This window comes from Cupressus sempervirens, chromosome 2 (genome assembly GCF_028749045.1).
Source record: "Cupressus sempervirens isolate cs-2001-9-10 chromosome 2, ASM2874904v1, whole genome shotgun sequence".
NCBI classification, from domain to species: Eukaryota; Viridiplantae; Streptophyta; class Pinopsida; order Cupressales; family Cupressaceae; genus Cupressus; species Cupressus sempervirens.
Genome location: NC_143119.1, coordinates 692,573,823 through 692,598,182, shown reverse-complemented (window position 1 = coordinate 692,598,182; position 24,360 = coordinate 692,573,823). Strand labels below are relative to the sequence as shown.

At 35.3% G+C, this 24,360-nt stretch overlaps 1 protein-coding gene across 2 annotated transcripts in view; it reads right to left on the bottom strand.

Annotated features, from left to right (window-relative positions):
- Nucleotides 1-1,181: 1,181 nt before the first annotated feature.
- LOC149575268 (uncharacterized) overlaps nt 1,182-24,360 on the bottom strand; it is a 111,216-nt gene continuing 88,037 nt past the window's right edge. For both annotated transcript variants that reach the window (XM_089815055.1, XM_089815057.1), the window contains 4 exons: nt 2,689-2,753; nt 2,508-2,597; nt 2,183-2,275; nt 1,182-1,843 (listed from right to left, as the gene is read on the bottom strand). In XM_089815055.1, the coding sequence (XP_089671181.1) occupies nt 1,436-1,843; nt 2,183-2,275; nt 2,508-2,597; nt 2,689-2,753 (656 nt within the window). In that variant the 3' untranslated portion in view covers nt 1,182-1,435. The remainder of the gene's footprint in view (nt 1,844-2,182; nt 2,276-2,507; nt 2,598-2,688; nt 2,754-24,360) is intronic.

Here is a 24,360-nt window from a genome sequence, read left to right as displayed (position 1 = left end):
GGGTACAAATTTACCATCGCCTATGAAATTGCTCTAAGGGCTTCAATTGCCTATGGCCGATGAAATTGACCTCAGGCCTCGTGATTAGTCTAAGCCTGTAATTTCAATTTTATTATTAATCCTCCAAAGCCTATAAAAGAGGAGATTCGTATGTTTATGCCCCCAATATTAGTGAGTTTGTTCCGAAACAATAATGCCATACAAGAAACTTATCAGAGATTTTGTACCTGAAGAGCAACATTCCACAAGCCTAATACAAACTTTGTAATTCAATAATAATCTGATTTATCAAGTTGTAGAACGAGAAGGAAAAATATTAGAAAAGACAGAGATAAATCTTTCACATGCTATTTTGATTGTACAAGACATTGAGATTGACAAATTAGATTTTCTACAAAAGGTAGAAGAGGTTAGGTATGAAGATTTACAAGTTTTAGATGATGAAAAGCCTGCCGATTCGAAGGTATTTATTATTGATTTTTGGGTCGAGCTTCCAGATTATATTGCACAAAATGAAGATTTTTTTTCTGAATTATTTGATGAACTCCCTAAGTATATTGATGAGGATGAACTGAATATGCATGGAATAATACCTGGGACGAGTACATAATAGGAGTCAGAACTTGTGCATCAACAGGACATAGAAGAAGGAAAGTTCCGGGATGCTAAAGTCATTTTCATCAGATTTGGAGGATGGAGGATGAGGAGCTATTTTGGAATATAGAGGACTTATTTTCTTCTAATTTTGAGGTCAAAGCATCAGGTGTTGACGAAGAAATTCAAAGGCATTCAGAAGAAGAAGAGTTAAAGAGCTCCTTGTTGCAACAAGGACTTTTGAGACATCATATGGAAAACTGCAAAATGACAGGCCAAAAGAGCGCAAAGGTCAATAGAATCATAGGAAGGCCAATAACTTCGTCAATTCTTATCGTCTTCAATTTGCCATATATTACAGACAAGGACATTTATTGAATAATTGAGGACATTAAATAATTAAAATGCTTCACAGAATTAATTGACAATTATTGCTAGAGATTAGATGAACCTTGCTTTGGCAAATTTCAAACCACCTAATGTATTTTAGCAACTTTATTTTGTTTGATCACAAGTGCATTCTTGCATATTTTACAGAATATTTGACCTATAAAAGAGCAGAACTTCACAAGCTAATGAGAACTATCAAGATCATAAAACCACACATCTTTTCCAGACAATGAAGAACTAACATGACTTCAATCATTATTGAAGTTGTCAGTCTCAAGGTGAAAACATCAGCTGTTGGTGGCCAACTAGCTCTAAGTTCTTCATCGCATAAACGCCACTAATAAAATGTTTATTTCGCATGACAAGGTCATAGACTAAATTTTTTAATAACAAGATATTTTATTACATTTTCTTGAAATGGGCAGGGGCAAAGAGACAAATGTGGACCACATTAGGACTCCAGTTTATTATCCATCCAATCAAGGATGTCACTGACAACCTCATCTCGCTCATGTTCAAACAATAAATCATGAAAAAGTCCTTCATAAAGCTTTATTGTTTTATGACTTGAAGCTGCTTGATCATATAAATCCTGAGATGCAGTAGGATCTGTCACAGTGTCTGCAGTTCCATGGAGGACTAAAAAGGGAATAGTTACTCTTTTCATGTTCTCCTGCAAAAATGAGCAGATTCTAAGTACTTCAAAGCCTGTTCGCACTCTAATTGGTCCAGTGTATACTAGTGGATCAGAGTACTTAGCAATAAGTGCTTCCGGATCATGAGATACAGCTGATCCTCTCTTACTTGCTCCACTCAATTGATATCTTGGTAAAACAAGTGAAAATAATGGTGCAATTGCCTGCCATTATTCAAGCATACATTTATCAAATTCATTTTTATCTGAATATAAGATTTAAAAAAAATACTAAAATCTTGTTGAAATTTGCTCCGTCTTAAAACTGGTTTGAACCTTTCATTTTTATTTTTTAATGTTAGCAACTTCTAATTATTTTTTAAAGAAATTGATTTACGTATAAGTGCCAAGATTAATGTATTGATCCCCCAGCCTATATTGATAGATGCCCCTAACATCATAGTACTCAGTTATTAGTTCCATACTTCTTAGATCATCTTTGAACAGTGTAATATAGGGCGGATGCTCTTAAAAACAAATCCAGTTCAAAATTTAGTGTCTTACCACAAAAATTGGATGTGCAGTCCACACACGCAATGCTGGAGAAGTTGTGACAATTCCTCGTACCATTTTCTTGACGTTAGGATCTAATGCTGCCTTCAAACATGTATTATATGAAAGTCAAGGTGAGTATGTGCTAGCAACATTTAATAATCATATTCACAGTAAATAAATGACAAGAGGTAGAAAAGTAGTGTGTTTAATTTTCAGGATTGAAAACTAGAATTAGTAAATCCAACTTATTTATCAAAATCATGTCAATCAAGGAATTCTCCAAGCAGGATATTAATTATTTGGAACCATTAAATCAAGAAGGATAGAATACTACCTTCAAGATAATTGCTCCTCCTGTTGAGTGGCCAAACAAAAAGCATGGCACTCCCGGGTTCTCTGATCTTACTTTTTGTAGAAACATTTTCTGTAGGGTAAGGTGGTGTAATATATTATTGCACGATTATAATAATATCTTCCTATATCTGTTAAAAATATGGGAACTTGTTTATGCATACCGTGCCTTCAACAACCTGATCCAGTGATGGTACATATCCATGCAGCCCATCACTACCACCATGGCCTGTAAAACCAAATGATTAAATAAGTATTCCCTACAAAGGACACTGAGGCCTATAAAAGAAACATCTGCAGCTAATGATTTGTATTCCTTATTAAGGAGAAATAAAGTGATAGCATGTCAACTCTTAGAAGGAGCTAAAGTATCTTGTACTCATGGATGCTTATAATAAATTATAATAAAGCATACAGATCAATATTTGTAATACATAATAAGCCGATGGTGGGCATTGATGAAAACTGATTTTAAACTATGCAGTTTGAATAAATTGAGTCAAAATTGCTGCACAAAATAACAGAACTAGGTTCCCTGCCATAGAAATTACATCAGGAGAATGTAATAAAATGTCGATAAAGATATGTATGTTTTTTATTCAAATGAGACATCCAAAGAAAGGCATTAATGCCCACAAAAATAGAGAAACACACACACACACACAATAAACAAAAAACAAAAAAAACAGATATGGATACTAATAGTTGAGCATATGCTCTACCACAGCCACATAATTCTGTTCATTTTCTCTTCAGATCCCACGATGATCATGATATTGGATCCATCTTCCACACTACCTTTAACAACCTTAGACTTTGCTTAGACTGCCCCAAACTTCTTGTATTTCCCATTTATCTGATTAAGCATTGGTACATGAAAGATATGCAACGATAAGTTTTCAACCCTAGCTACCTATTACTGGTGGCTTGTCTATCTTCTGAATGTAAACATGTCCCACAATATTTTATCAAGAACCCCCAATTGAGATTAAATATTCAAATAAGATTGAGCCCCCATTCATCTCACTTTTAATCTACGTACCCCAAAAACCCCGAGTTTTCGAGATGTGGACGTCCCTGGGATGGGGGGACGGGTATAGGACATCCCCCAACCGTCCCCAAAATGACCAAATTGGCAAGGGATGTCTTGGGTACTCAAGGATGCCTGGGTAAAAAAGAGCCATCCCTAGTATAGAAAGGGGACATCCAGACACCCCCCACCCGTACCGGGGATAGGCAGCCATCCCCAGTTTTTGGCATGCAAAAAATTTAAACAATTGAACACAAAAAGTTAGGGCTTCCAACTTGGTCGCCCAGGTGGGCCCCACCCCTCCAAATGCCCTAAAAGGTTAAAAGAGACCACATTTTGGTTGTTTTGTCATTTGTTTGGTTTTGCTATGAAGTTGGAGTGTGTTGCAGCTGGCTAAGGTTTTCATTTCGTAAGAAGAGGAGGTGATTTTTTTGTTTCCAAGAGCTTGAGCAGGGGTTTGGGCTCCCATTTTGTGCACCAAGTATGGAATTCTTTATGCTTCCATTTTCCATTTTTTAAATAGATTTGCAGATTGAAAAATTGGATTTTTAAGGAAAAAAATCATTTTTTCAGCTCATATTTCCCTTGCATATTTAAACCTCAAAACAAAGCACAATGAGCGGCAGTGTGAGTACTAGCAGTGGTGATGAGAAAGAAACTGTGGTTGGGGGTGATGTTGCTAGTAGTGGGACTAGGAAAAGAGTTGATCCTAAATCTGATTTGTTTAAATGCCTTTCCACCATCATGAAGGATTTTGCAAAAGGCCCTTTCAATAGGAAAAAACCTCTCCTCCAATATGTCACACCTAGGCCAAAAGATAAGAAGAATTTAGAAGGGACTAAGGTGTGGGATTGCCATGTTTGTCTTGATGATTTTAAGGACAGCTATACAAGGGTGAAGTCACACTTTTTAGGTGTTGCATGCCATGAAGTCAAAGCTTTTCCTAACTTGACTGATGAACAAATATTAGAATGCCAAAGATTGCACTTAGAAGCTAAAATGGAAGGGCAAAATTTGACAGCAACATCACCATCTATTTCGTCACAATCACCTAGGCATATGTCATTTGTCATTGGTACTAGCGGCAGCCCTAGTGAATCTAGAGGGAAGATAAAGAAGAGTGGTGATGAGAAGGGCTCGGTGGAAAATATGTTTAATGCACAGACAAAGAAAAAGTGTGAGGCATCCATTGGTAGATTCTTTGGTGCTAATAGAATCCCATATCATGCAGCCCGTTCCACTTATTTTTAACCAATTGGGAAAGATATATTGAATATGAATCCTTCATTTGTACCCCTGGTGAACATAAGCTACGAACCACCATCCTAGATGAAGAGTACTCAAGGGTTGCTTTGTTATTTGAGGATATGAAATGCACTTGAGTTAGGATGGGTTGCTCTATTGCAATGGATGGGTGGACCGATGTTAGACATCGGCCACTCATCAATATCATTGTCGCATCCCCTGCTACCTCTTATTTTTTTAAAGCCATAGATTGCTTAAGAAAGAAGAAGGATGCAGAATTCCAGTTCACAATTTTGAGAGATGCTAAAGAGGAGGTTGGGTAGGCTAGTATAGTACAGGTTATCACAAATTCTGCACCTGTGTGCAAATTAGTTGGTTTGATGATAGAAGGTGCTTATAGGCACATCTTTTGGACCCCTTGTGTTCATGCCTTGACCAATGTATTGAAGGACATAGGGAAGATTGAATGGGTGAAACAAGCGATGTTAGAAGCTAGAGAAGTGCAAATGTTTATATGCAACCACCACACTTCACTTGCTCTATTCAGATCCTCTAAAGAGTTCCTCAAACCAGCCGAGACAAGGTATGTCAATTTTAATTACAATTTTCTTTTAGTTTTATTTATGTTTATTTTTATCTATTATTGTTACAAACTTACATGTGATGTTTTTAATCATCAATGTTAAATTTCATTTTAATTTATAATTGTCTCTATAGATATTGCACATATTTCATCTTGATGGAGAGAATGATTGAGGTGTATAAGGCTCTTCAATTGATGGTGGTGAATCTAGAGTGGGATCGATGGTCCAATTCTAAGTCCTCCGAAGGAAAACGGTGAAGCAAAAGATCCTTGATGAGAGTTGGTGGTCCACAATGAGGTAAGTTGCTGATTTTTAAATTTAATGTTAGTTTATCGCTTGCTGATTTTCATACTAGTAGTCTTCAAAATTTTAAATTTCTAATTCTGATTTTAATTTTTGTTTGCATCTTGCAAATATATTTTCTCTATTATAGCACACATTGTAGACATCATTAGATATGTTGATACTGATGCTCCTAGTTTGGGAAAGATATATGAGATTATTGATAGTATGTTGGGGAAGATGAAGAGAATTGTTACAGTAAAGGATTCTACATTGGGGTTTTATGAGGAGCATATTAGGCCTATTGTGACGCATAGGTGGAACATGATGAATACCTCGCTTCATATGGCAGCCTTTTCTCTAAATCCCAAATAGTATGCATAGATGGGTGGAAGGGGCCTCCAATGTGATGATGTCGAGGTATTGGATGGCTTCATAAGAGCCATTGATAAGATGAATTCAGCTAAAGAGGCCTCTACTCTTTGTGCACAGTTCCTTGACTTCGCTAACCTTCCTAGCCCAAATTTCGCCATCAAATCGAAGGCACAGGTTGTCAGTTCCTCAGTTGCAGAGAGGAATTGGTCCACATATTCATTTATCCACTCTGTCAAGAGGAACAAACTTACCTCTAAAAAAGTGGAGAAGATAGTGACAGTGCATCATTCTCTTCGACTTGCAGATCATTAGAATCCAGAGTATAGGCAGACACTAGCTTTGCGGTGGGATGTTGAGCCTGAGAATGTGGCCAGATAGATGAGGATGATACAACACCAGGATTGGTTGGGGTTTCATTAGATGAGACTACACTTCCTGTGGAGAAGGTGGTGAGGAGGACTCTGATTTTGATGCCATGGCGGCAGAGGTAACATAGGAGAAGCAATCTGCTTCATTTTTCTATGTTTTGTTTTCTATGTTGAACTTGAACATAATGATGATTCATTGATAGTATACTTTATGGCAGCCCTCTAGCCTTTGGGCATATTTAGATTTTCAGATTTTTATGATATTGTCCATTGCTAAACTTTTATTTAAATATTTTTTTTTCACATATTGATATGCATATTGACAATTGAAAACTGAAATTGGTTATTATTTCCTAGATGGCATTCAAATGTTGTATGCTATGGTTCTATAATGTTTAAATGACATGCTTTGCGCTTAGTTTGATATGAATGACATGTATATTTTAAAATCTCCCTATATATGTGTGTGAGTGTGTAGCTGTCCCTATTTGTCGTCCCCCACCCACCACACCCCCATCCCAAAAAATTTCGAAAAAAATTGTCCTCTTGGAAATCTGTCTTGCCGTCCCCGTCTCAGAAACTTAGAGGAACATAGCTTTTAATCCCTCAATGCCATCCCCTCCTCTTGAATTCGTGGGAGTGCCTCATTTCCAATTATACGAGTCCAAAACTTATTGTCCAACTGATCACCTATTTGTTGGAGACATATTCTTGACTTGTGATAATTATAAGAATTTGATACCTTGAAACTCAAGTTCTTTTTATTTTTCTCTAACATAAAACTCATTTTTATGACTGGCACAATATGCTCTTAAGACTCCACATGATTGAGTTAAGACCCAAATTCTTTTAAGGCCTCAAAATTCATTTTCCTATTCTAATCATATAAGGGCCCAGGTTTAATGGTGCCCAAAACGTCTTTGAATTTCAATTACAAAGTGCTTTTTTTCTTCTTGCATGTATAGTGCCCTAACCTAATTGGAGAAAATTTCTTCCCTCCATTTGATTCTTTATGAGTGTTATGATGTTTCTAGGTTAATTGTAAAATTTTGGTATGTATCACCTTCCCCTTGAAGTTGTGCATATATTTTTACCAATATTTTTGAATCCTAAAATTCAGAAAGAGTGGATAAATGAATATGTGGACCAATTCCTCTCTGCAACTGAGGAATCGGTGACCTGTGCAAGGAGGCAAGTGGTCGGTGCTTTTAACTCAAGTGTATCTCTCCCATGCTAGGTCCACCATCCAATAGGATCTCTCCGTGCCAAAACAACTCTATCCAACCTTGCTTGTGGCTTACCCAAGTTTGGGCCAAGAAGGTTGGCGAAGTCGATGCACAAAGAGTAGAGGCCTCTTGAGCTGAATAAATCTTATCAATGGCTCTTGTAAAGCCATCCAATACCTCAGGATCATCACATCGAAGGCCCCTTCCACCCAACTGTGCATACCATTTGGGATTTAGAGAAAAGGCTGCCATATGAAGCGGGGTATTCATCACGTTCCACCTATGCGTCACAATAGGCCTAATATGCTCCTCATAAAACCCCAATGTAAGATCTTTTACTGCAACAATTCTCTTCATCTTCCGCAGTTCCTTAGTTGTAGAGATGAATTGGTCCACATATTAATCATTCAACAACAATCCATCAAGGAATGTAAGTCATCAATTTGGAATAAAAATTGATGCAGAAAATTATAATATTTAGAAGTAGCCATTTAAAAATACATCTATTATTTCATCAAAATGCATTTAATTGACAATAGTCTAGCAGAGTCCTTGAGAACTTATGTCTTGGATTTGTGAAATGCATTGCAAATAGGACACGCGACCAGCCTTTCAAGTTCATGAGAGGTGAAAGGACGATTGACCTTCCATGCTCATGGTCTGTGGGAAGGAATAGACAACCATCCAACCAAGCTCTTGGGCTTGATCAAGGAGGACAACCAGCCTCCAATGTAGACTAAGGGATGGAAGGGTGACTCCTCTTCCACGCTCTCACAATACAACTAATGACCAACCTTTTGATTGCGGCTTGCAAGCAATTCAAAGAAATTCATGAAATAATTGGCTATGAGGAATATTCTATGATGTATTCAATCAAATATTATTATATTAATGATCCTACAATTTATCATCTAAATATTATGATTTTTTTACACATGGATTTGAATATTATCATAGCTTTTTGTTACTTAATATTATTAACATTAGTTGTTAGCAATTAATATTGTTTTCCAGGCCTGAAATACGAATATCCCAAAAGGGACATTACAATTTTTGGCTAAGTTTTTTGTTAAATTTTCAAGCACAATATAGTAAGGGTTTTGGGTGTAAGTAATGTGTGGGTATTGCATTTATCTTCTATTTTATTTACCTTAAATCTTTTCTTCTCTTCATTTTGGCATGCCTGAAGGGACTCATCTCTATTTGACCTTTGATTTTGAAGCTTTATTTTAAACCCATCTTGCTAGTTTTTTATTTTGATGTGCAAAACATCTCAAGGACAACTTTTGAAGGCAATGCTAAAAACAAAACTTTAGAGTATTTAAAGATTTTTCCATAACTTTCAAATGGCTTGGAATTTTTCCATAAAATATGTACTAAGGTTTGTAGATCATCTCAAGAAGTTACAAAAAAATCCTTAGAATTGTTAGGATTAACAAGGAGAAATAAAAATTACATCCAAATATATCCAATATTAGAAAATAAATTACACAGAAGAGAACACAAGACACAGATTTAATGTGGTTCACCCAATCCCTAGGCTACGTCCACCAACGAGTCCAATATTATTAATATCCAGCAATTACAACTTGATTACAATTTATAATCCCTTACAACTCAATACCGCCCCAAGAAGCTATTATCGCATCACACACTATGAAAACTCCTAACCCTAAGGCATTTCATACAAGTATTTCTAACGCTTTAGGGTTAAAATTAGTTACAACATATCGGCCCAAAAATGTTGATAGAATAGCCCCAAAAAAAATTATCACGAGCTACACCTCTGAACCCCCAACAGCCATGGCCTATCAACCATGATTGTATTGGGGTTGTTGCCCCCAAACCCCTATCTGAGGCCCGGCCCAACCTCGAACCCTGTCGAGGAGTTATGGAGTATGTACCATACTTCCCTAATTAGTGACCACAAACTAACAATCTCCCACTTGTGGACTAATTAAGCTCCACCCTAGACAACAATCTCCCACTTAGAGACTGATCCTACAACAATGTCGCTACTCCATGAGGAATGTCGCTACTCCATGAGGCTCCCACTGGATCAAACCACCCTGGACTCAGTTGTTCCTTCATTATGTTCAGTCTAGAAGACCAACCGAAGTTGAGGATTTCAGCTTCTCCCGTGTCACTACCTTTGTAAACATATCTACTAGATTATCATTTGTATGTATCTTGTCCAACTTTAGCTATCCATCATCCAAAACTAATCGAATGAAATGGTACTATAGCTAAATGTGTTTTGTCTTCGAATGCAGAGCATAATTCTTGGCAATCTGGATGACACTCTGACTATCTATAAACGAATAATCGTCCCTCCATCGATGTCCCAATTCTTCCATGAAGAACTAAAGCCATATCATCTCCTTGACTGCCTTTGTAGAAGCAACATATTCTGCCTATATAGTGGATAAATCATTCGCCTTCTATAACTGAAAAACTCAGTTCACTACTACCCCACCAACAGTAAATACATAACCTGTAGTACTCTGCTTGGTATCAAGATCCCTTGCCAAATCTGAGTCAACATAGCCTTGTAAATTAGTAGTAGAGCCCCCAAAGTGTAAACATTTACCGGATGTTCCTCTCAAATAATTGAGAATCCATTTGACTGCATTCTAATGCTCAATTCCAAAAAGACTTATATACCTGCTAACAACTCCCACTGCATGTGCAATATCTGGCCTAGTACACACCATGGCATACATCAAACTTCCTACAACTAAAGCATAAGGTACCTTGGACAAATTGTCCTCTTTCTGTGTCTTTAGACACATCTCCTTAGTCAATTTTAAATGACTAGTTAAAGGTGTGCTGATCGCTTTAGCATTCTCCATATAGATACGTTGCAACACCTCAATATAATCAGCTTGAGATAAAGTCAATTTTTTGTTACTCTTATCTCTGCAAATCTTCATACTAAAGATTTGTTTTGCTGCCCCCAAATCCTTCATAGCAAATGAATGTGTTAACTGCCATTTCAACCCCTTAATGTGATCCATGTTAGACCCAGCTACAAGCATATCATCAACATATAACCAAAAATAATGTAGTTGTCATCATCCAACCTCTTAAAATAAATACAATGGTCAAAATGACATCGAGTATAACCATGCTCATGCATAAGACTATCAAATTTAAGATACCATTTCCGAGGTACTTGCTTCAAGCCATATAAACTTTTCTTTAATCTACAAACTAAATTCTTTTACCTTTGACTTCAAATCCCTATGGTTGTGTCATATATATCTCTTCATTCAAATCACCATAAAAAAAGGTTGTTTTAACATCAAGCTGCTCCAGATACAAATCTTCAATAGCCACAATACTTAAAACAATGCGAATAGAAGTCATTTTAACAAGACAAAACATCTCGTCAAAATCAATGCCCTTTTTCTATGCAAATCCTTTTACAACTAACCTGGCTTAAAATATTTTCTTATCTTCATCCTCTTCTTTCAACTTGTAAACCCATTTATTGTGTAAAACCCTTTTACCTGCAAGTAACTTACATAGATCTCAAGTCTTATTTGTCAGCAAGGAGTCCATTTCTTTTGTCATTGCTGACTTCCACTGAATCTTTATGTCCACCTGCACAACTTCATCACAACATTCAGGTTCACCAATAGTTGCTAATTTAATAGAATACAAAAAGGGAGAAAATCTTTCTGGAGGTCTACTTAGCCTTGTTGACCGTCTAACATTCACTAGGGTGTGTGGTATTTGTTGTTGCAGAGCATGAGAAACTACTAAAAATCATTCTTTTGAATATCATCCAGTACTAATAATCATTTGCTTTCTTCTCATGCTGCTGCAACAAATCTTTGTACAACACTCTTATTGAATATGACATTTCTGCTTCTCACAAATTTATAATTTTCGAAATCGCAAAGCCTATAACCAAATTCAGCAATGCCATATCCAACAAATATACATTTCTTTGACTTAGCTTTCAGTTTTGTTCTATTTTCAAAATCTATATGTGCAAAAGCTTCACAACCAAAGGTTTCGAGAAAAGAATAACTCACCTTCTTATTAGTCCATGCTTCCTCTGGAATACAACAACCCAAAGGAGTAGAGGGACCTCTATTAATCAAATATACAACAGTATTAATAGCCTCTGCTGTAATGTCCCCACTATTAGGGTCAGATTGGGACACTAATACTTGAAAAATTAATGTTAGGATTAAATACTAAAAAGTAGAAATATGTTATTTTCTCCTTACTTCTAGCCATTATCTTGTTCTCATCTAGCCATTTATACAAGGTTACTCATCTCTCGCACCGGCATGATAGCCATTTATATGAGGATCTCACTTCCTATACTAGCACTACAAGATTTCATCAATCCCATCTTAGCCATTTATATAAAGACGATTCCTGACTCTATACTGGCATGAAGCCATGTATATAGGCAAGCAATTTCCTTATACTGGCAATATGGGTTCTTAATTCATTTTGTGAAAAATATACAAACTAAATAATTTATTTATTTATATTTCTAAATACCACTTAAATGAATTATAATATCTTTTGATAATATATATATAATCTACAAGTATGATTAATTAATATAATAAATTTATAACTATAATGAAGAAAATATAATCCATAAACATAAATTTCTTACCTTCCTCTTTGCGTGGTCCATTTGGATCCTTATTTGGCCCTTTTTATTTCTTCTTTCTCAAGAGTCACAACCTTCTCAAAAAGTCACTTTTTTGTTTTCTTCATAGTATATTCCTCTTTCGTTTTTCCTTTTTTGAACTCCTCTCTTCTCCTCTTGCTTTTTCTTTCCCTATATCTCCCTTCATATGAACTTGTTTTCATTTACTTTATCTCTTTGTGCATTTGATTCAGTAGTCATTTATTTTGCCATTTTAGTGATGATGCCTTTGTCCTCATTTTGCCTCATACTTATAGTACGTAATCTTGGGATTGGTCGCGTCACTTGTGACAAGTTGTACAGTTTAATATATGTAGTTTTCAATTTAAATGATATTTGGTGATTTATAAATAACTAAAATAAATCAATCATAATATAATAATAGTATTATTAATTGATATTGATATGTAATTGGAATTGGATAATTGATTTATTACTTTTATTTTAACTATTACATTATATTTATCTAGTAATTGAGATCTAGTTATGAAATAAATAAATATCTAAGTTATCAATCAATTTAATAATAGAGATATTGATTATTATGATTTAATATTGACTTTCGTATTTGAGGGGATACTGCATCTGCCCACATGTTTAAGGACAGCCCAACATGCAACCTCATGCTCCTTGCATGCTCCATTATTGTCCTGTTCATGTGTTCAGCCACTCCATTTTCCTATGGAGTCCTTGGAACAGTTTTTTGTCTACAAATACCATTACTGGAGCAATAATCTACAAATACATTGTTGCAATGCTCACCACCATTATCAAATCTGAGATATTCTAACCTTCTACCAGTCTCATTTTCAACGAAGCATTTCCATTTCTTAAAAGTTATAACTATATCAAATTTTTGTCTAAGGAAATAAACTCATACTTTTCTAATTGCATCTTCAATGAATATAACATAATAATGAGAGCTACCAAGGGAAGATCCCTGAGTTGGTCCCCATACATCGTGTATGCATAAGCTCTAATTTCTCATTTTTCTTTTCCTTCCCACTCTTCACAAAACTCACTCTCTTTTGTTTTTCATACACACGACTTTCACAGAAATCCATACTGACACATTTTAGACCTGATTAAACTTTCATTGAATGAAGTAATTTCATAGCTTTCTAACTCGTGTGCCCAAGTTTGTTGTGCCATAGTGTTGTATTAGAATCTACAACAATTACTCCTGAACATTCATTTTTCTCTGAAACAATTAAAGTACAAGGGATAGTATAACCTATACAAAGATATAAGGTGCCTACTTTCACACCTTTTGCTACTACAAGGTAACCTTTTGAAACCTTCCAATTTTTATCATTAAAAGTAACTATGCAACCCTCATCACCTAGTTGCCCTGCTGAAATTAAATTCCTACTCAGCCTTGGAATATGTCTGACCTCTTGTAGTAGCCAATGATTCTCATTTTGAAACTTAATCTTAATTTTTCTCCTTCCAACAATCTCACAGGGTTCATTATCCCCCAAATAAACAAACCCAAAATCTCTTTGGACATAATCAAGAAAAATAACCTCTATGAGGAGTAGCATGAAATGAAGCCTCAGAATCTAAAACCCATGAATCATCAACATTTTCCAAGGAAAGAAGCAAAGCATCCTCTTCAAATTTATCACTTACCACATTTGTCTCCTCATTCTCTTCTTGTTTGTCTCCTTCATTGTTCTTTTGAGTCCAACAATCTTTCTTCTTATGTCCAGATTTTCCACAATACCAACAATCTTTTGGTTCTCTTGATTGAGACCTTCCCCTTTAATTTTCTTCTTGATTTCTCGTGATTTTCAAAATTGTTTCCTCTCCCAGTCATTCTACCTCTGCTTTGTGCGTTCAAAAAACTTCTTCATGTGAATCCACCTGAGTTTTTTCTATGAGTTTCCACACTCAAAACAACATCAATCACATCATGAAATTTTAGGGTATTAGATCCAAAAGCAAAATTACTCACAGTCATTACATCTTTTAGGCAAAGAACACAAAATCAAGAGAGCCTTAATTTCTTCATCAAAATTAACACTCAGAGAAGATAACTGACTAGTAACCATATTAAACTCATTTAAATATTTTGCAATAGATCCACCTTCTACCATCTTCATATTAAATAAATGGTTCATGAGAAATACCTTGTTTAAAGCAGAGGGCTTTTCATACAACCTTGCTAAGGTTTGCATCAACTCTTTTGTTGTCTTTGTTTTTGTAATATTAAATGTACTAACTATGTACTATGTCAGGCATAGACGAATACTTCCAAGTGCCCTTCTAGTCAAAATATTCTAGTCCTCATCTGTCATAGTGCTCGGTTTCTTGGTTTTTTCTTCTAATGGTTGCCATAATTTCTTTTGATAAAGATAGTCCTCCATTTGCATTTTCCATAACTGAAAGTTCTTCCCATTAAACTTCTCAACCTTCAACTTACCCTCATCTACCATCACTCCCACTCAACCATGATACTTTTTTGCAGAGGATAACTAAAACAACTAGGCTCTGATACCATTTGTTAGGATTAACAAGGTAGAAATAACAATTACATGCAAATATATCCAATATTAGAAAATAATAATGCACACAAAAGATAACACAAGACACAGATTTAACATGGTTCACCCAATCCCTGGGCTACGTCCACCAACAACGATTCCAATATTATTATTATCCAATGATTACAACCCAATTACAATCTGTAATCCCTTACAGTTCAATACCACCGCAAGAAGCTATTATCACATCACACACTATGAGAACCGCTAACCCTAAGGCATTTTATACAAGTATTTTTGCCGCTTTAGGGTTAAAATTAGTTACAACATGTCGGCCCAAAAATGTCGATAAAATAGCCCCCAAAAGGAATTTCTTAGGGGCTACGCCTTCAACAGTTGTGGCTTATCGACCACAGCTGTATTGGGGGCTGCCGCCCCAAAACCCTCGCTTAAGGCTCGACCTAGCCCCGAACCCTATTGAAGAATTTTGGAGTATGTACAGTACTTCCCTAATTAGTCACCACAAACTAAGAATTATTACATTCTTAAGTGTTGGTGAATTATTCTTAAATTTTATGTTTTTCATCATTTCGACTTTCTGATCATAGATCAATGAATGTTTTGGAGGGGCCTATTCTTTGTACTATTGTTTAGGAGGTCAAATAAAATTTAGATCTTTCTCAACTGAGCATTTTCATAAGTTTCTTTATAGAGAGCAAATAAAACAATTTTTCAAATTTCTTTACATTTTTGGAAGGATAAAATATGTTGCAAAAATATCAAATTTAGTTTGACTATGTAAAATTTAAAAAAATTGTTATTTATAATTTTGTGATAAACAATTTTTTTTTGTACATTTGTTTTGCTACATGATAGCAATAATTTTTTTTTATCATTTCAAGAGTTTTATATCATTTCTATTAAAGCAATCCATTGGGTCAATCTATTTTTCTTTTAACAAATTTGGTTTCTATGTTTTCTCACATCTAAAACTGGGCTTAAAACTTATCCCTTACATTTGTATTTAGGATTTGAAATATGCAAGTGTATTTGGAACCCCAAGACATATGCTATTCTCTACATCTTAGAGTGATATTGAGTATAAAAAATAAGTGATTTTGTTTTCTTTTTTTAGCGGACTTGCCTAGAGGTAGTTATCAACCTTGGAGATGACCTTAACTCCGGTGTTCCAACGAGTATCAAGAGCAGGTGGGTGCATTGAAAGACACACCTCTTAGAAGTGGAATATTCTTAATCTTGGCTACGTCACTAAGAACTCTATACCTTAGAGAAGTGAAGGTCGAGAGTGGGTTACCCTCTCCTCTCAGCTATTTAGCAATATTTCCTTTCATTTTGACCTCACATATAACCTTGTGGTATATGGAGGATGCCCTGATTGAGCTTGGGAAGCCTAGTTGAGACATTTTGACCATCATTTATTACTGTACCTTGTATTAGAAAGATTGATGGTCCCACTTAAGTCAAGCTTGTTCACATGTCTTACTTGTTTGATTGTTTAGACTTTAATTCATACTCCCCACTTAAAACCAAAAGATGGCACATCATCAAAATTGGGCCTTAGGATTTTTTGCATTATTTTCTTGTATTCATATTTAGTCAAGAAATCAAAAAAATTAAAAACCAAATAAAAACTTAAAAAACAAAAACAAATAATTCAAAAATCAGACAAAAATTCTTCTCTGTACAAATGTATTGCAAGTCGATGTTTTCATCCTATCACCCCCATCCTATATCACCATAGTCCTCCTCCATCCATATCTACTTGTCAACCTACCGTATTACCCATTCTTCCCATCTTGACATAACGCCTAAGTCAAATCTAACATATCATCTCTTGAGAACTAAACATCAACCCATCCTCTCTTCCAATTAACATCTTATCCCAATCCTTAATCAAAGTAAGAATCCTTTGTACATCAAATTTTGGTTAAGGACTCAATCAATCACCCATTATCCATTTATCTCAATCAAACATCTTATCCCAATCCTTAATCAAAGTAAAAATCCTTTGTACATCAAATTTTGGTTTAGGACTCAATCCCACATACCCTTTCATCATCATCAGAATCCTTCACAAAAATATCCTAGGTCTAATATATAACCACCAATTTCAAATCGAGCCTTCCCATGAAAAATCAAGACCTTGAGTTTATCACAACCAAAATAGAAACTTGCTTAAGAGAATTAGTCTATCTTAAGTATAGCTATTGATCCCATCCATAATCCAACCTTTCTTAAGATTATTCTATCTTTAGTTTAGTTATTAAATCCTATGAATCCTACTCGAATAACATTTCCTATCTTAAGTAGAAAGCAAAACCAATTTGCATAAGGACATTGATCTATCTTAAGTATAGAGAAACATCCTTAATTGAATTAAGTCATTTTTGAGGTCTTGACTTTTGATCCACAAATATCCATCATCCTTCATCTTCCAAATCACATTCATGTCTAATCCTAACCCAACATATCTATCCTCCTTCCAATCCATCCTCTTTTAACCCTCTTTTATCCATGCCCACTCAATCCAACAACATGGATCCATATCCTAACCAAGAAAGACAAAATTGTGATTTGAAGCCCTAATCATAATGACAATGGTAGTGATATTCTTGTTGACCAACTCAAATATGATCTCTATGATGAGAATTATTGATCACCTTGAAACCATTATTGCTAGCAAAAGTGCTCCAGTTTCCACCCCTCCATAATCAAATTCCTTTTGGCCAAGCAATTACTAGTACAAACAATCCTATTGCACCTCAATATATTTCTAATAGTCATGTTTATCCTATCTTTACAAGGTAAATTCATCCCATTCCTTATCCATATCTCCCTCTTATCCTTCACCCACACAACTCTCATCCAATGCCCATACCTCCATCTCCAACCTTGTATGACCCCTCCACCCATAATCCAAATCCTTCATCCTATCATTCTTCAAGCTATGTTCCTTATACCCCACTTAATCCCCCAATCCATATCATAATCCTCCAACACTTAATCCTAATCCCACAAGCCATAATCCTAAACCATATAATCCTAGTCCTCCAAAATACCAAATCCCTCCATCTAAATCCTACAAATCCACATTATTCCCATCCTCTATTTCCTTTATTAATAAATGCACCAAGGAATATTAGCAAATGAGACTAAATCATAGTAACACAAAGATGCGTCCCCCCCACCCCTCCTTTTTTCCCGTCTCAAAGATTGGGGCGCACTATGGAATTGGGACCTCATGAATCTCCACCTCCATCCTCTCTAAATCAAACATCCACCTCCATCCTCTCTAAATCAAGCAAACCACAATTCACTAAACCTCATGAATCTCCTATCTCTCAATCCACCCAACCTATAAATCCATCCTTGCTTTGTTTAAATATCAAACTTCACAAACCACTTCTCCAAAAACTCCGTTACTCTTGAAGTTGCGTGCCAATGTTGATTTCCACCCATTTATCTACAAGTTTTCCATTATCCCATCAATGATTCAAAATCCATCGTCCTTTAATCCAATCCTTTGTATAAATCCTTATCCCTTTCCATTTTCCCATCCAATCCACCCCCTTACAATAATTCTACCAATATCTATGTGCAATAACTCCAATTTCCATTGTCTATTATACCACACTTTAAAGGGATACTATCCATAGAACTAGATGCTTAAGTCCTTCAGCCATCTCTCCATCAACCATCCTCTTGCACTCTACAATTGGGGGCAATAACCATACAAATACTATGCATCCACATGCTACCTTAGCATTTTAGACTGTGTACTCATACACCATCCCATCTAAGTTCATTCCCTTTTCCCACCTTTAATCTTGACAAGGTTAAGTGTCTTCATAACCTTTACACACTGTAACATCCAGTTTTCCCCAGTCTAAATTAACATCTATCATACTCAAGAATATAGTTATTACTTTGTTTCATAGGAAGACAGTTATATCAGTCATGTTCATGTGAATAAGATTTACCGTAAAAATTTGTTGGACAAAATTTCTTAACTAAAACTTGAAATACCATCAAATGAAATTACTACAAAAACTGAAAACCACATACCTTTAAGAACTGAGATCGAAATCAAACTAGGGATGCTTCTGCAACCACTCGGGTTAGTCCACAAATACACTATAACAATTTCATATGAAAACTATCATCTACAAACTACTATCTTAAAATCAAATGATAATTACAATTAAATACAACTATATTTTAAATTAGGGCATCACATACCACTGTATCAATTAGGGCATCATTTACCTTCGGTTCATTTAGGGCTTCTGATACCGCTATCTCACTTAGGGCTTCCACTACGATGGATTCAACTAGGGCTTCTAATACTACAGATTCAATTAGGGCTTCCTATACCATTGATTCAAATAGGGCTTCCAATACCATAGATTCAATTAGGGTTTCCGATACCGCTGTATCATTTAGGGTTCTAGTCATCTCTCAATCAATTAAGGCTTCAAATTCCTTTTCCTCCGATTACTTAACTGTGACAGTATCTCAAGATTAGAAATATGCTTATAATCGATATTCATATAAATGAAAAGCAATCCATGATTTTATCTCTTATATCTAGGTGTAAATTAACAGTAACAATGAAATAACTCGATTTAATCTTACCTCCTCATAAATGAAAGTGATATTACTTGTTTTCCGATTAACAATTGAATGTAAAACTTATCTTTGTCTGACGTACGTCTGACATCTTGGGGAGGGGTGAAACATTGTCAGGGGCTTAACCATCCAGCCTCGAACCAAATCTTATCCCCTCACGATCTCTAATGAGAAATGCCCTCCCTACTCGGAATAGACAGGGATCATCTTGCCATCCACTAGGCATCTTGGTAATTAACTCACCATATGACTTGGTAGCAGGAGATTACATTAATAGGATTATGCATGAGCTATTAATTAATTCATATTAAAATGTCATAGCTGATACTGACTCATGTTATTACGGATTCCTTTTTTCCACCTCATCACCCATTTTATTGGCTAAACAGTCGGGTAAGTCCTAGGTGTTAGGAATTTTCTCAGAACAACCAGTTCTGCCAATTATACTAAAGATTACATGTATTCAGCATTTCACGATCTGTGGTGTTCTTAAGGATTTCAGGTTTTGTTTCTAATTTCCGATGACATAATAATTTATGGATCCATACCATGGTTACTTAACTCCCACTTGCCAGAAAAAAGGTTAAATTTAAAAGTGGTCAATCTATAAATGTCGAACTAAATATCATCTTGATAAATGTTGAGAAAGGAAGCTAAATCATGGATTAAACAACAGGGCTTTGGGTCCCACAATGGGAAATTGGAGGTGTCAAAAATAGAGTTTGGTCTAATGGAGACGAGGTCTTGTAACATCAATGCACTATGACAAGAATTTACAACATCACCAGTTCATACCTCTTACGGTGAATACAACTGAAAATTGCAAATTGAAATATCTAAAATTAATGTCTTGTACTAGAATCCTATTCAAATCTTCTTTGAAAAAAACAAGTCCTCAATGCTTCAGCTAATTACAGACAGAGTCAAAATTCTTGATAAGAAATCTTTCAATGTAGAATATCTTATAACCTTGCTCAAGGACTACTGCTAGGCATTATGTGCCATATGTAGAATCATTGTCACTACTATCTTTAAATAGACTATGTGTTCTGGAAATGTTTTAGATCACTACTTTACTCATTGAAACTGGTAAATTAATTAGAGAAAGACATATTTATCAATTGGTGTCTGAAAGACGCAGTTCACTATATTCTTGGAAAGGAACCAATGAACACTATTGTATAACATGAACAGGAACACTATTATATATTCGATTATTTCATTGGCACCATCTATAGTTAAATAATCTTATTCTTTGCAAATAATAATAAAAATACACCTGTAAATTCTATAGATTACGATGAACATTCTAGATACAAAATCCAACATAGAAGATTTCGAAGGAATACAAAAGAACATAGGGTATCAAAAAACATACAATAAACTATGGAGGCTAATGTTAACAACACCAGAAAATATGCAAGGTCGTCTTGGTTGATTCATGGCTTCAACAGAGCTCAGCATATCCACGTGAATGCACAGACTGCTCCTTGCTTCTGTGGATGGAAAGGATAGACTCCACTCTCCCTCGCACTGAACCCATGGATGGAAAATGCCATGAAAGTGGAAAGTATTTGGGGTAGCAAGTTAATGAAAGTCGGGTTTATTCTCAGAATTCCCTACCTTGTTCAAACGTGATACAGGTTAATAGAAAAGCCAATGAAAGCAGTGCAGAATAGGTTGTCTTTCGACTTACTAACTTCAGCCAGCCATAAGGTAAAAGGAAGAATGCAAAGTATATATAAAAGTTGCCTTCAAAAAAATGATCCAAGATATCTACTAAATTTGGCCCGGCCTTAGCTCTTCGGCTACCTTCAGTTATAGAGATAGCCATTTGAATGCCTCTCAAATTGAACTGAAAAGAAAAGATAGGAAGTTTTAAAAGTTATTTTAATTATAAAAAACTAAAAAGTACAATCAACATTACTTTATTGATTATTAAATTATAATGGTGCTAAATGATTTTATATTTAAATGTATCAAATAAATAATTATTAAAAACAATATAACAAAAGATAAATTAAAATCCTTTAAGATACGTTTTATAGTTTAACTCAATTATTTTAATTAAATTATTTATTTAAATAACTCATGCAGTTCCATAGATGTACCCTATTTCAAATCGCTAGGTCTTCTACCTGTCTACCCAATGATGGTGATGCCCTGCCTAATTCTTTTCTAACAATGCTTCCACCCTTTCGACAAGTTCCCTGCAAGGAATTTCTCCGTAATTAAATTATTAAACTATTTAATCATAAATAATAATAACAGTTAACCTTTCATCTTAATTCCATGAATTCACGATTAATGATCAACTCACATGTCATCTTCACTTGAAATCATAACGATCAACTATCTTACCATTTCACTAGATTATATCAAATTAAACTGCCAACTGACTTCATTCGAACCTCAATAGCTATATTTCAAGCTAGGTCAAAAATTGGGATGTAACACATACCTATCTACTATATTTTACACATTCTTCCATCCCATGTCCTCACTCTTTTACCATTCATTCCATCCAAAACATTCTTATCCAACTCCATCCCACCTTCCCTTCTTTGACCTTGATAAGATTAGGGGGGAAATATCCATGCATACATCCATATCCTATCCATTTTTTTAATTCTATATACCTTATCTTAATCTTCATCCTCATGTCCAACTCCATCCTCACTTTCCTCATGTAATCTTGATAAGGCAAGAGCCAACATATACATGCATACATCTTTACCCTATCCATATTATAATATCATTTTGACATCCATATCTTATCCACTTCTTGCATTATCCTCCATCCCATATCTCATATCTTATCTCCTTCCTACTATCCCATCCAAATCCATATTCTCTTCACAAATTTAATAGTGGAGAGGAACCTAGACAAAAAATGTTATCTACCATATCCTTCCATCCCATTTCCAACAACCCTTTTCCATCTATTTCATCTCCATCTTTCTCTTTTTCTCTTTTGATATTGATGAAGACTAGTGAAAAAATATCTATGCATATTTTGGAAAATGTAAGCCTTCCTTCCTCTACCATTCAAATACCTTATGCACCATCCTACCATCTCAAGAATCCTTTACCATCTTCTATTCATAATTACACCACCTCTATTGTGGGCCATATTGTTCTTTCGCAACATAGTACATGGATCCCCCTCCTCTTATCCTCCCATCTCCGATGCATCATCCTTCTACTCAATCACATAACTTATCTAAGAAATCTGTCCATACTTCCATCTTTACCATGCTTTTAGTTACCTTGTTTTTGGTACCCATCCATTCCTCTATTGCATCCTTTCCTATTCAAATATCCCAAGCTATCCATCCAATACAGTCAATCTCAATCCAAGTAATCCACTCTTGCAATCTAGCCTGTTATCTATGTCCATCCTTCTTTTACCATGCTTTGAGTTTTCCTTGTTCCCATTCATTCCTCTATTGCATCCTTTTCTATTCAAGTATCCTACATTATCTATCCAATGCAATCAATTCCAATCTAAGCAATCCACTCTTACAATCTAGTCCATTATCTTAAAGTCCATTGATTTCAATCCAGACTAGTTAATTATCTTATTGGTCCAGGGATGTATCCCTCCCAATCCAAATTCTCATAGTTAACAATACAACCCTTCACATACACATTGTTGTTATTGTTAACCTCATCCTCATCATCAATCAATCAATCAATAGGTTTTCAGATTGACTTGGAGCGTAGTCCTTTGTTTTTAGTTTGTTGTGCATACTTGCTTGTTGCTTGTATGTACTATCATTGTTGTATTTATCAATGTCTTTGCATCCTATTGCCACTTTCATCTTCCATATGATGGTGTTGTAAGATGTGTTTGCATTGGACATTGTTAACTTGGTTCCTTAAACCTTGGTGCATAATGTCTAATACAATATGAACTCTAGGTTGCTTATAGCCTTATACCATTATGATATTGATGATAAATAATTTTCCCCTTTGTTCCTCCATTATTTTCATCTTCCATGCTATTTCCTTCATCCTCTAATCCTCCCATTAATTTGAAGAGCACATATGTGTTCCTCAAACATACATGTCCCCTTGAGAGGATTGTATCATCGTAAATTGTATCTCTATACACTTTCATGCTCACATAGACCTCATTTTATGTTTTTGGCCTTCCATTCTTGATCAAGTTTGATTTCTCTCGCACTAAATCTGGCAACTTTAACAATTTTTTGGTCATTGGCACTTGACTAAGCCCATATTTGCTAGTCAATGGCAAATGGGATACCCTTAACCTGGGTCAAGGTCATGTGGGGCACCCTTGACTCAACCCTGATTGGTTCGTCAATGGCATCTGGGGTATCCTTGACTTGCCAAAAAGTGCCCAATTTTGGACCCTTGAATGGTACGATTATAGGGACAAGAACTTCTCTTCCTTATTAGCTTGCTTTAGAAAATTGAATGTGTTTCATTAACTAAGTTATAAAAGAAAATTTGAGGTATCATCATCAAGAATCAAGCAATCATCTCCTGATTCAATTCAATCAAGACATCATTGAGCAAGCAATCAAGCATCATCGAGGCATTAAAGCAACAAGTAAAGTACACATCTCAAGCAATCAAGATGGGAATCTATGATCAACCTATTATAAAGTCAACATTGAAGTTCTCATGAAGATTTCAACACAAGGGAGACTTATGAAGGTATAATACTTCATTCTAGCATTTCAATTTCAAATCAAGCCTTTGCTCCATTACATCACACTTTCAGTTCAATTCCACGATTAACTCCAAAACTAGGATTCGACCTAGGCAAACCCCAATCAACCTAACATTTTCCCTTCTTTGCATGTGTAGGTGACAAGATCAGATATACATATTTGGAATTAGATAAGAGTAGACAGAGACCTATAATTTGAAAGCTTTT